This window comes from Neoarius graeffei, chromosome 20, assembly GCF_027579695.1.
Source record: "Neoarius graeffei isolate fNeoGra1 chromosome 20, fNeoGra1.pri, whole genome shotgun sequence".
Lineage (NCBI taxonomy): Eukaryota > Metazoa > Chordata > Actinopteri > Siluriformes > Ariidae > Neoarius > Neoarius graeffei.
This window is the reverse complement of record NC_083588.1, coordinates 14,812,876-14,826,670: the sequence shown is the minus strand read 5'-3', so window position 1 is coordinate 14,826,670 and position 13,795 is coordinate 14,812,876. Positions and strand designations below refer to the sequence as shown.

At 40.1% G+C, this 13,795-nt stretch overlaps 1 protein-coding gene across 7 annotated transcripts in view; it reads left to right on the top strand.

Annotated features, from left to right (window-relative positions):
- The window catches only part of caskin1 (CASK interacting protein 1), a 276,168-nt gene that overhangs the window by 217,994 nt on the left and 44,379 nt on the right, over nucleotides 1-13,795 (top strand). For 6 of the 7 annotated variants that reach the window (XM_060901306.1, XM_060901301.1, XM_060901303.1 and 3 more), the window contains exon 11: nucleotides 10,078-10,254. The exons of the other annotated variant lie outside the window; for it this stretch is intronic. In XM_060901306.1, the coding sequence (XP_060757289.1) occupies nucleotides 10,078-10,254 (177 nt within the window). The remainder of the gene's footprint in view (nucleotides 1-10,077; nucleotides 10,255-13,795) is intronic. 7 annotated transcript variants of the gene reach the window in all.

The window sequence follows — 13,795 nt, the reverse complement described above, 5'->3', positions numbered from 1 at the left end:
AACACAGAACAGTTGCAGAAGAACAAACACATCTGTTGCAGATTTCATCGTTTATTATTGGAGATGTTCTTACGCTGTTCTTCAGAAACATGCTGTTTGAGTTCCAGGCAGAAGATAAACAGTTTCATTTATTTGTTCTTTGTTCATGTACTGCTTGTTGAATCTGTTCCTGTTCAACCCCTCCTCTTCACTTTTCTTATCCGGAACTCTTTTGACCGACGCAGAGCATTCTGGTTTTTATTTTTTCTTCTGGTTCAGGTTCTTGCTCTGGTTTAGGTGTTGATTTGGGTCTGTGATCTGACTCCGTTTCTCAGTTTAGAGTCTAGTTTTGGTTCTCAGTTCTCTCAGGTTTTATTTCTGTATTTAGTTTAATTCTGGTTGTTGTTGTTGAGGATCTGGAGTGGGTTTCTCAAAAGCCTCTTAATGGTCAGAACATCTTAACTAGGAGAGAGAGAGAGAGAGCGTTCATTGTGCTGCTCGCTCTACCATTTAACGATGATCTTTGTGGTTGGGAAACTCAACCACATGATGCTTTTGGGAAACTCAGGCCTGATGAGTTATTGGTTTCTTGTTCTCCTTCTGTTTGGTTCTTGTTCTACTTCCTGTTCGTTCTAATTAACTACCAGTTCAAATTTTTGGTCAAAGTTCTGGTTCTTATCCTGGTTTTAGCTCTGGGTTTGGTTTTAAATTTGTTTCTGGTTTTGTTTCTTTAGTTTCAGCTTCCGATCCTTGTTGTTCTGATTTCATAGACAGGTCCTGACAGGTTTTGTTTCTAGTTTGGATTGTAATTTATATTTTGCATGCAGTTCGAGTTAATGGCTCCCCTCAGGTTGGCTTAGTACTTTAGTAATGCATTGGTATGATGTCATAAATCTGCAGTAATGTTGTTATAAAGTCTCAGCTGTGTGTCATCTGGTCTTTCCATGCTCAGTGTGATTCATTCTTCATCGCCATCCCATGGGATCTGACAGTCTGTGTGCACCACAAACAATTGTGTTTGTTTCATTTGCCATCAAACACTAACAGAATTTGGAGTCACATTTGTCTCAATTAATGCTCATTGTTTAAACAGTGCCGGCGCAACCATGTCGGAGAACCAGGAACCTGAGTGAGCAACTAGCCTCAATTCTGACTGAGAGAATTTTCTACAGTGGTTACGTCTACTTTTCAGCCATCTTGGTTCCAGAAACTTCTTTTCTCATGGACAGTTCTTGTAATTACAATGTTTTTTTTTTACTGGAGTAACAGAATGGTGTGCACCGGCCCTGTGTTCAAGAACCCATTACCAACATCACATCCATTTATTTATTCATTTATTACATCAATATTTATGTCTCTAAATATCACTGTCTTATACTGATAATAACTTGCATTCTCATTTCCAGTATATCTGTGTGTTATGTGATGCACTATATGTGTAGTGGTTGTGCTTATATATTCTGTCCAAAGGTTCACAAACATTTACTAGTTTAAAATTATTCTTTGTCTCCTTTTATAATTTTGCTGTTTTTAACCCTTCTGTTCTGTACTTAAAAGTGACGAGTGACATTTCACGATTACATTTTATAGCACTAGTGCTGTAAGATATATTTGTAGAGGCAAGAGGTAGGTGTGAGTTACAGGGTTCGGGGCTGGGAGTAGGGCTTATTAGCAGAAAGGGTCAGGGTTTAAAGCAGGGATCGTTAACTGGCTGAATGTTGACGCAGATCAAATGGCGCACTCAAACAATCGCCATCTTCAATCAACATTTACAGCGCAGGTCAAAAACTTGGACACGCCTACTCATTCATAGGCTTTTCTGTATTTTGTATTTTCTACATTATAGAACAATACTGAAGACATCAAAACTATGAAATAACCTCTGGAACATATCTGGAATTATGTAGTCAACAAAAAAGTGTTCAACAAAACAAATTATTATACATACAGCCCACTTTTTCCATAGAATAAAAATGTGTTCTATTCCTTTCTAGCGGATTTATTGATGGCATGCAACATTATCATATCGCTTATATTCCATGTATTACACCACTCTCTCCAATGGAGAATGAGCATGCAATATTGTTATAATATTGCACGTTGTCAAGACAAGACGACTTCACACATCAGAGCTCACGCGAAGATCCAATGACAAAACTTTTCTGCTGCGCATGCGCACAATTATTTCTTTGTTGGCCGGGAAAGAGAGAAGATCCAGTGCTAGGTATAAGCGTGAAATAAATAAACTATACACTGAAAACTGAAACTAAAGACACGCTGAACACCCGAAAGGCTACCAAAACTTCATTATATATTCTTCACGCATATTTACAAGAGAAAAACAGACCAACGGACATCGAAAAACTGGAAAAGAGACACGTCAGAGACAAAACTTCCGCGCTAGCGAGTGACTGTGACAGTTTGTATACAAACATGGCCGTGAGGTTTGCTTCGTTAAAGGCAAAAGATTTAGAGAGAATTTTGAAAGAAAAAGATGTGCTGAACACCTGAAAGGCTACCAGAACTTCACTGGATATTCTTCACACACATTTGCAAGAGAAAAACATACCAACGGACATTGAAAAACTGGAAAAGAGAGCAATAGTGGAAATATTGTCGAAGTTGTATTTGGAGGTGAGGAAAAGTGACGGAGACTTTTACAAGAGGACTTCACTCGTGGACTTCACTCAGCAAAACCCTTTTGTTTTGAACAACTGCAATGCAACAATGAACTACAACCAAAAGTAACTTTGAACTTGAACTGTCTACCTGGATGTCACTTGTATATAAGTTGGACTGTTGTTCAGGCTTTTTGGACTTGTACCATTTTTATTGTTAGAACTTTGACTTTGTACATGTACAGTGGATTGACAGAACATTGAATTACATTCGATCAGAATCAGCATTCAATATTGGTAAGTTACCCCCCTGTTCTTAACTTTTTGTAAAATCTATAATTGTTCCATCGAATGTGCATGTATCAAAGTCAAAGAGTCCCATATATGTTTTCGTACGTACGTTGGGGAGTGCCTGTTAGAGAGCACACTCTGTCTAGGCCATCGGCATGGTGAGGTAGGGTGGCCAGTTCCTTTCCTCACCGCCTTTAACTTCCCCAGTGTTTCCACCAGGTCCCCATTCACTGCTGGGTGGACAGGAGGCGAGCCTCAGATCACCATCCAAGGCGAGGCTCAAACCAGGGACCATTCGCTTAGTGGTCAAGCGCTCTAACCAACTTGGCCACTTCGCCTCGCATGTATAATATTAACAATAAAAATATTGGTTGTTTTTTTTCATGGTATATCAGATATATTCCATTCAGCTACTCGCCTTCGACTCGTTCAATATCATGTTAGCTGAATGGAATATATCTGATATACCACTCAAAGCCAGCCAATATTATTTAAATGTTTCATATTCTAGATTCCTCAAAGTAGCCAGCGTTTACCTTGATGACGCTTTACACACTATTGGCATTATCTTAACCAGCTTCATGAGGTAGTCACCTGGAATGCTTTTCAATTAACAGGTGCCTCGTCAAACGTTAATTAGTGGACGAGTTTCTTGCCTTCTTAATGCATTTGAGATCAAACAGTAAATAGTAAAGAATAACAATACAGTAAATAGCCCTATTCCACAACTGTTGTAATCTATATTATGTCAAGAACCGCTCAACGAAGTAAAGAGAAACGACATCCGTCATTACTTTAAGAGATGAAGTGTCTTTTAATGAATAAAAATAAAGAAAAAACATTGAATTAAAAGGTGTGTCCAAACTTTTGACTGGCATGTATATATACAAACCCTATTTCCAGAAAAGTTGGGATATTTTCCAAAATGCACTAAAACCAAAAATCTGTAATTTATTAATTCACGTGAACCTTTACTAAACTGACAGAAGGACAGTGAAAAGATTTTCAATAGTTTTAAAGTCCAGCTTCATTTTATTTTGTAAAGACAAACAAAGTTAGAATTTGATGCTTGCAACACACTTGTCAGCATGTGCAGGCACTCACGGATGCAGTTGCAGGGGAGAGTGGGTACGTCGCAAACTGGTAACCAAATCCAAGACGTAAGGCGAGAATCGGAGTCAGGTTCATGCCAATGGTCGGTCGATGTGCAAACAGTGTCAGAGGTAAACAACAGTCTCAGAGTCCGATGATAAATCTAAATAGGGTTAGGATAACTGAAGTCAGGCAAAATAACTAACGGCTTGGTATGATCAGGTACAGGGACACAGAACAATACTTCGCCATGTGTGTTTGTGACTGACTGCAGTGCTTAAATAGGGTGTGCTGATTACTGGGGATATGGAACAGGTGTGTCCTCAATCAAAACTTGGGAGATGGAGGGCGCTGCCGTGCTTGGGAGTTCACTCCATGGCAGCCATGTTTGATGGCTGCCACAAACTTGCGTTGTCACTGACAACACTCAAAAAAACTTGGGACAAAGGCAAAATAAGCCTGAAAAGTTTACAGGATATTCAAGTAACACCATTCAGGAAGATTCCACAATAAGCAGGTGAATTGGTATCATGATTAGGGATAAAAGGAGCATGCACCAAAGGCTCAGTCTTTGCAAGCAAGGATGGGTTGTGACTGACTTCTTTGGGCCAAAATTCATGAGAGAATTGAGAGTCAATTCAAAAAGAACATTTCTCAATGCAAGATTTTAGGTCATTCAAAATCTGTGGTCCATAATATTGTGAAAACATTCAATTGATTCAGAGACATCTCAGTGCGTAAAGGGCAGTCGGAAACCACTTTTGAATGCGTGTGATCTTTGAGCCCTCAGGCCACACTGCCTGAGAAACTGTCATGCTAATGTGACAAATATAGCCACATGGGCTTGGGAGTACTTCGGAATACCATTGTCGCTTAACATTGTCCACTGCTGCGTCAAGAAATGTAACCTGAGACTGTATTACACAAGGAGGAAGCCATTCATCATTTCTATGCAGAAACGCCACCAATTTCTCTGGGCCTGAACTGATCTCACCTCAACCAAAAGACAGTGGAAATGTGTGCTGTGGTCAGATGAGTCCACATTTCAGATTGTTTTTGGGAAAACCAGACGCTGAGTTTTCAGTGCTGAAGGTGAACACAACCATCCAGTTTGTTGTCAAAAAAAGTGCAAAAGCCAGCATCTGTGATGGTATGGGGGCACATCAGTGCCCACAGCATGCTTGAGTTGCATTAAAGCAGCATATATTGGGATTTTAGAGAGACATGGGTTGCCATCAAGGTGACGTCTCTTCCCGGGAAGTCCATGCTTATTTCAGCAGGACAGTGCCAGGCCTCATTCTGCATGGGCTACAGCAGTGTGGCTTTGCAGACAGAGTGCGTGTGCTTGACTGGCCGGCTGCCAGTCCAGATCTGTCTCCTATTGAGAATGTATGGCGCATCATGAAGAGGAGAATCAGACAACGGTGACCATGGACTGTTGAGCAGCTGAAGTCTTGTATCAAGCAAGAATGGACAAAAATTCCAATTGCAAAACTGCAACAATTAGTATCCTCAGTTCCCATACGATTAAAAAGTGTTCCTAAAAGGAAAGGTGATGTAATACAATGGTAATAATGCCTCTGTCCCTACTTTTTTTTTTGAGTGTTGCAGGCATCAAATTCTAACTTTGTTTATATTTACAAAATACAATCGAGTTGGTCAGTAAAACTATTGAAAATATTTTCTTTGTGCTTTTGTCAGTTATATATAGTGCGTTTATGTCAATTATTTAGTTGAAGACAGCTCGCCAACAAAAGGAAAAAGTTTTCAGTCTTTTATTTCACTCACCCTCTCACGAGCCTGGTTCGAGAGTTTAAAACACATACCTTATTTTATGAGTCAGGTGGTTCCCACTTTTTCAGTGCCACTGCTGAACCCAAACATTGTATCACCCAAAACTAATCCACAACATTTAAGCATTGCAAAGTAACAGTTGTCACCATTCAGTGATCTTCGGTGATTTTTCCGACCTTTATGTAGCTCAGCTTTTACAAATTGCACTTGAATATATCTGGTTTAATGTTATGTGTTGGGGTTCGTTTTTGCTTTGCGTTTGGGGAAATTTAGGTTTAGTGGATACCCTACCTTCACACTAGCAAGTGACGTAGCATGCCACTCATGAGTTTGTGAGTTTTTTGCCTTTAGCTCCTATGAGAAAAGGTAGTAGCTATTAATAGCTTGAAACTTGAACTAGTTAAGTACAAACGAAATAATGCACCAATCAGCATGAAAATGTGTTTGATTTCTGTGACATTCTAGACTATATACTAGCTTCATTAGCAGATTAATAAAGCTAGCTATCTGTACTAGCTACATACATTCATCAAAGGTACCAACAATTTCTGCTACTTCTTTCCAAGCTTTATTTTTCTTTGTAATGTCTGTATACACAAGTCGAATATTAGATGATGAGATGAAACTGCAGCTATATGTTGTTGTCAGGGTTTTTTTTTCCTTTTTTTCATATTTGCACATCAAAAATATCGTAAATTGGAGCTAGGAAATAAAGCTGTGTGTGGGGACCTGAAGAAACATTGGACTACATACAACCCCGATTCCAAAAAAGTTGGGACAAAGTACAAATTGTAAATAAAAACGGAATGCAATAATTTACAAATCTCAAAAACTGATATTGTATTCACAATAGAACATAGACAACATATCAAATGTCGAAAGTGAGACATTTTGAAATTTCATGCCAAATATTGGCTCATTTGAAATTTCATGACAGCAACACATCTCAGAAAAGTTGGGACAGGGGCAATAAGAGGCTGGAAAAGTTAAAGGTACAAAAAAGGAACAGCTGGAGGACCAAATTGCAACTCATTAGGTCAATTGGCAATAGGTCATTAACATGACTGGGTATAAAAAGAGCATCTTGGAGTGGCAGCGGCTCTCAGAAGTAAAGATGGGAAGAGGATCACCAATCCCCCTAATTCTGCGCCGACAAATAGTGGAGCAATATCAGAAAGGAGTTCGACAGTGTAAAATTGCAAAGAGTTTGAACATATCATCATCTACAGTGCATAATATCATCAAAAGATTCAGAGAATCTGGAAGAATCTCTGTGCGTAAGGGTCAAGGCCAGAAAACCATACTGGGTGCCCGTGATCTTCGGGCCCTTAGACGGCACTGCATCACATACAGGCATGCTTCTGTATTGGAAATCACAAAATGGGCTCAGGAATATTTCCAGAGAACATTATCTGTGAATCTCACCTATGGTCATGAGCTTTGGGTAATGACCGAAAGAACAAGATCGCAGATACAAGCGGCCGAAATGAGTTTCCTTCGCAGGGTGGCTGGGCGCTCCCTTAGAGATAGGGTGAGAAGCACAGTCACTCGGGAGGAGCTCGGAGTAGAGCCGCTGCTCCTCCACATCAAGAGGAATCAGCTGAGGTGGCCCAGGCATCTTTTTCGGATGCCTCCTGGATGCCTCCCTGGGGAGGTGTTCCAGGCATGTCCCCCCGGGAGGAGGCCCCGGGGAAGACCCAGGACACGCTGGAGGGACTATGTCTCTCGGCTGGCCTGGGAACGCCTCGGTGTTCTTCCCGAGGAGCTGGCCGAGGTGTCTGGGGAAAGGGAAGTTTGGGCTTCCATGAAGACGAGACGAGACGAGATTATCTGTGAACACAATTCACCGTGCCATCCGCCGTTGCCAGCTGAAACTCTATAGTTCAAAGAAGAAGCCGTATCTAAACACGATCCAGAAGCGCAGACGTCTTCTCTGGGCCAAGGCTCATTTAAAATGGACTGTGGCAAAGTGGAAAACTGTTCTGTGGTCAGACGAATCAAAATTTGAAGTTCTTTATGGAAATCAGGGACGCCATGTCATTCGGACTAAAGAGGAGAAGGACAACCCAAGTTGTTATCGGCGCTCAGTTCAGAAGCCTGCATCTCTGATGGTATGGGGTTGCATTAGTGTGTGTGGCATGGTCAGCTTACACATCTGGAAAGACACCATCAATGCTGAAAGGTATATCCAGGTTCTAGAGCAACATGTGCTCCCGTCCAGACGACGTCTCTTTCAGGGAAGACCTTGCATTTTCCAACATGACAATGCCAAACCACATACTGCATCAATTATAGCATCATGGCTGCGTAGAAGAAGGGTCCGGGTACTGAACTGGCCAGCCTGCAGTCCAGATCTTTCACCCATAGAAAACATTTGGCGCATCATAAAACGGAAGATACGACAAAAAAGACCTAAGACAGTTGGGCAACTAGAATCCTACATTAGACAAGAATGGGTTAACATTCCTATCCCTAAACCTGAGCAACTTGTCTCCTCAGTCCCCAGACGTTTACAGACTGTTGTAAAGAGAAAAGGGGATGTCTCACAGTGGTAAACATGGCCTTGTCCCAACTTTTTTGAGATGTGTTGTTGTCATGAAATTTAAAATCACCTAATTTTTCTCTTTAAATGATACATTTTCTCAGTTTAAACATTTGATATGTCATCTATGTTCTATTCTGAATAAAATATGGAATTTTGAAACTTTCACATCATTGCATTCCATTTTTATTTACAATTTGTACTTTGTCCCAACGTTTTTGGAATCGGGGTTGTATGCTATAAAATTCATTTGAGAAATCCAGCCATAATCTATAACCACTTATCCTGTGCAGGGTCACGGGCAAGCTGGAGCCTATCCCAGCTGACTATGGGCAAGAGGCGGGGTACACCCTGGACAAGTCGCCAGATCATCGCAGAGCTGACACATAGAGACAAACAACCATTCACACCTACGGTCAATTTAGAGCCACCAATTAACCTAACCTGCATGTCTTTGGACTGTGGGGGAAACCAGAGCACCCGAAGGAAACCCACACAGACACGGGGAGAACATGCAAACTCCATACAGAAAGGCCCCCGTCGGGTGCTGGGCTCGAACCCAGAACCTTCTTGCTGTGAGGCGACAGTGCTAACCACTACACCACCCTCATTTGGGAAATCATTCAAGCCAATTGTTTGGATTTGTCACTTTACCATGTCATGCCAGGACACACGTACATAAATGAATGGTCTCCAGTGGCTTTGTCACTTGCTAGCATGAAAGTAAGGGCAAAAGTTGCAACTTGTAATTCCCGGTCTTGTAATTTCATCTTGTCAACTTGGAGAAATCTTCTCAACTCAGAGTTCCTTCCCCATTTACAGAGTGACATCAAATCAACATGGCCCTCGTTTAAAGGTCGCTGTCATAGAACAGAACTAGCAACCAATCAGACCTGTAACTGTAAAAGTGCAGTTAGAGTAGCTTATTATAATAAGCTTTACATGCTCTGACAAAACAAACAAAAGACATTTTTGTTTCTTTTTTTTCCCCAACTTTGTACAGTACATCGAACATCCCGAGGTGGGAAATAACATTATTACAACTTGCAAATTGTAATTTCCAAGACACCATGGAGGCAGCATTAGTATTCTGGATTAGAGTTAAGCATAAGATGATTTACTGTTTTCATTCAGTAAATCATTTTTTACACATCCATCAAACTTAACGTCACACATGCACATGCTGCTATACCAACCGATACCTGCTTGGCATCTCATTAGAAGGATCTTTCTGTTCTTTAGTTACTTTAATGGCCTGATATACCATCTGTGTCGGTGTGTCAACCATTTTCTGAAGATATCACTGCCTTGTAAGCTCGTGTCAGCTTCACTGCAACATCAGGAGAAGTGGTCAAGAAAGGGATAACTGTTACAAGCACTAGTGAGGTACTCAATGTTTCCTCTATGATTTTCCCCGAGTGCACAAAGTTTTTCATCCAGATGTTTGGAAGGTCGCTTGCATCTCTGTTGGCATCACAGAGCAATCAGAACGACAGTGTTTCAGGGTTATACCACTGAGTAGATCAGGTGTGTGTGTGTGCACGTATCTGGGAATGAAAATCAGAAATGGAGGAAACGGGACACTTCTTGGCTTTAACTCAACAAAATATTACAACACTATAATAGGTTGTAATGAGTAATATTTGCACAGAACAGAAGGGTTCAGTGTTGCTGATATTTCGGTTGTATTGTGTTTTTTTGCATCTTTGATTTTCTCTCTTTTTTTTTATTTTTTGCATATTTTATTTTTTGCTGGTTTAGTCATTTGTACTGAACAGTATCACACCATCGCGCCGGCGAGTGTCTGTGTGTCTCCCGCCGTCGCCATGGTGAACGGAGAATCGTGTCATTTCCTGCCACAATCCCATCAGCCACTTTTCACTTCCTTTGGCTATAAAAGTTCACAAAACAGCTCAGCCGAGCCGATCAGCCAAAAAGGTACAGGACACTGACTCTCCACTCATTATTATTATTATTATTATTATTATTATTATTATTATTACTATTACAGTCAGGTCCAAAAGTCTGGAATCATCATTTTTGTCTATTATACATCCAAAATAGTATGTTCATAAAAGAGTAGCTGTGGTCACTTAGACAGCATTCGTCATATTACCATGAGACTACCCCAGTATTAGTTGACATTGAAATCTCCTGTAGTGCGAGCAGAAATGACCGTTGTTGTACACTACTGTTCAAAAGTTTGGGGTCACCCAGACAATTTTGTGTTTTCCATGAAAAGTCACACTTTTATTTACCACCATAAGTTGTAAAATGAATAGAAAATATAGTCAAGACATTTTTCTGGCCATTTTGAGCATTTAATCGACCCCACAAATGTGATGCTCCAGAAACTCAATCTGCTCAAAGGAAGGCCAGTTTTATAGCTTCTCTAACCCTTACGAAAATTAACCATGGTTTTACTATGAAAACTAACCATGGTTTTACCATGGTTTATAGTTATTCATGGTTTTCATGGTTTTTTTGGGTAACCATGAAAACCATGGTGCATTTTACCTCAATGTTCACTTAAATTTTTAGGTTCTAAGTAAATGTTAATGTATCTGGGCTGTTAATCGAGATCCTTCTCTACAGCATTGACTGTTGGACGAAAGCATGGTAATACTACAGTTAGTGCATCCTTTTAAAAACCATACTATCCCTTTTTAAACTAATTTCATAGTTACTATGACCTACACATACAACTATGATGCTACCACAGCTACTGCAGTACTATGGATAAACCACAGTAATGCTATGGTTGGTTCATAGTACTTAGAATCACCATGAAATACCATAGTAGATCCATGGTTACTACCATGGATGAACCATAGTAATACTATGGTTGGTTCATACTTAGAATAACCATGAGATACCATGGTAGAATCATGGTTACTACATAAAAACCATGGTAAAACCATAGTAAACCATGGTAGATTTTCGTAAGGGAAAGAGCTAAACTGTTTTCAGCTGTGCTAACATGATTGTACAAGGGTTTTCTAATCATCCATTAGCCTTCTGAGGCAATGAGCAAACACATTGTACCATTAGAACACTGGAGTGAGAGTTGCTGGAAATGGGCCTCTATACACCTATGGAGATATTGCACCAAAAACCAGACATTTGCAGCTAGAATAGTCATTTACCACATTAGCAATGTATAGAGTGGATTTCTGATTAGTTTAAAGTGAGCTTCATTGAAAAGAACAGTGCTTTTCTTTCAAAAATAAGGACATTTCAAAGTGACCCCAAACTTTTGAACGGTAGTGTACATAAGGAGATCCGTGAAGCTTTAACATCGTAATTTAATGACTACTGTGCAAGAAACCTTCCAGACCTGACAGAGAAATTAGGAACAGAAATCTAGCAATGTAATTACACTCAGAAAAAATTACCATGCCAGCCGACTGCAACACTAATGGGACAAACACTAAACTAGTCTTTACCAGTAGGGGGCGCTGAAGTGCTATTGTAGAGGCAATACAAACATGATGGGAATTAAGTGTCTGATTATATGAAAGCATGGATTGATTTTTTTTTCTCCAAGCAGAGAAAATTTTACGTGGAAAATACAGTAGATTAGTTACTGTTCAATGCACTGAGTTTTGTACCTGACTGTATTATTATTATTATTATTATTATTATTAATCTTTTACTGCTTTCTAAAAACTTTAAGGAATGTTTAAAAATGGATCTTGCTTATTTTGCTCATTCTTCAATTCACCAAATGTCAGACATTCCTTGACGTTTTCTGAAATGTGCTTTTTGCAGTTTCCTATTTTATTATTTAATTTGATCTTTTCGCTGCTTTAAGCAGGACGTTTCATTTGTCCGTGCCGTGACCTCACAGCCTTTCACAGTCTTTTCTGTTTTGCTTGTCCGAGTCCTTCTATCACTCCTTCTTCCTCTGTGTGTGTGGGTATATGTGCGTGTGTGTATGTGCGCGCGTGTGTGTTCTCATTTGTCTTAGTCTTCTGCATCTGATCCTTGGAGCAAATATTAAGGATAAATTTGTTTTACTTCAAGCCACATGCAGGCCTCATTTCAGTACTGTTTATATCGCATCCTCGTCCACTTCCCCTTGGTTGAGTCCCCTTGCCTGGCATCTTAAGAGCTGTTCATTATAGAAGTGTAAAAAGATGTTGAATGTGTTTATACTCTGGGGTGTACTGGTATGTGTTCAGGTTGGATTTTATTTCTCTGACTCTTTGGTTTGTACATTATAGCTGTTGGAACTGCATTTATTCACAGTGCTGGCACATTGAAAGCCAATTTCAAAAGCTAGCTGGTTAGGAAGGCAAAGTTATGATGTACAGAGAAGTAAAAACCTACACTTGCAGTTGTTCCCGCAATACAGTCACAACTCTTACATTATAGCAGCTACAAACAGATGTTCTCTTATGTTATCATAGTTAAAAACAGTCGTTCTCTTACATTATAGCAGCTACAGACAGTCGTTCTCTTGCGTTATCGCAGCTACAGTCGTTCTCTAACGTTATCGCAGCTACAGTCGTTCTCTAACGTTATTGCAGCTACAAAAAGTCATTCTCTTACATTATAGCAGCTACAAACAGTCGTTCTCTTACATGACAGCAGCTACAGACAGTTGCTCTCATGTTATCGCAGCTACAAACAGTCGTTCTCTTACGTTATCGCAGCTACAAACAGTCGTTCTCTTACGTTATCGCAGCTACAAACAGTCATTCTCTTACATGACAGCAGCTACAGACAGTTGCTCTCATGTTATCGCAGCTACAAACAGTCGTTCTCTTACGTTATCGCAGCTACAAACAGTCGTTCTCTTATATGACAGCAGCTACAGACAGTTGCTCTCATGTTATCGCAGCTACAAACAGTCGTTCTCTTACGTTATCACAGCTACAAACAGTCGTTCTCTTACGTTATCACAGCTACAAACAGTCATTCTCTTACATGACAGCAGCTACTGACAGTTGCTCTCATGTTATCGCAGCTACAAACAGTCGTTCTCTTACGTTATCACAGCTACAAACAGTCGTTTTCTTATGTTATCGCAGCTACAAAGTCATTCTCTAACGTTATTGCAGCTACAAAGAGTCATTCTTTTACATTATAGTAGCTAAAAACAGTCGTTCTCTTACATGACAGCAGCTACAGACAGTTGCTCTCTTATGTTATCACAGCTACAAAGAGTCGTTCTCTTACGATATCGCAGCTACAAACAGTCATTCTCTTACGTTATCGCAGCTACAAACAATAGTTTTCTTACATTATCGCAGCAACAAAGAGTTGTTCTCTAATGTTATTGCAGCTACAAAGTCATTCTCTTACGTTATCGCAGCTACAAACAGTTGTTCTCTTACGTTATCACAGCTACAAACAGTCGTTCTCTAACGTTATTGCAGCTACAAAGAGTCATTCTTTTACATTATAGCAGCTACAAACAGTCGTTCTCTTACATGACAGCAGCTACAGACAGTTGCTCTTATGTTATCACAGC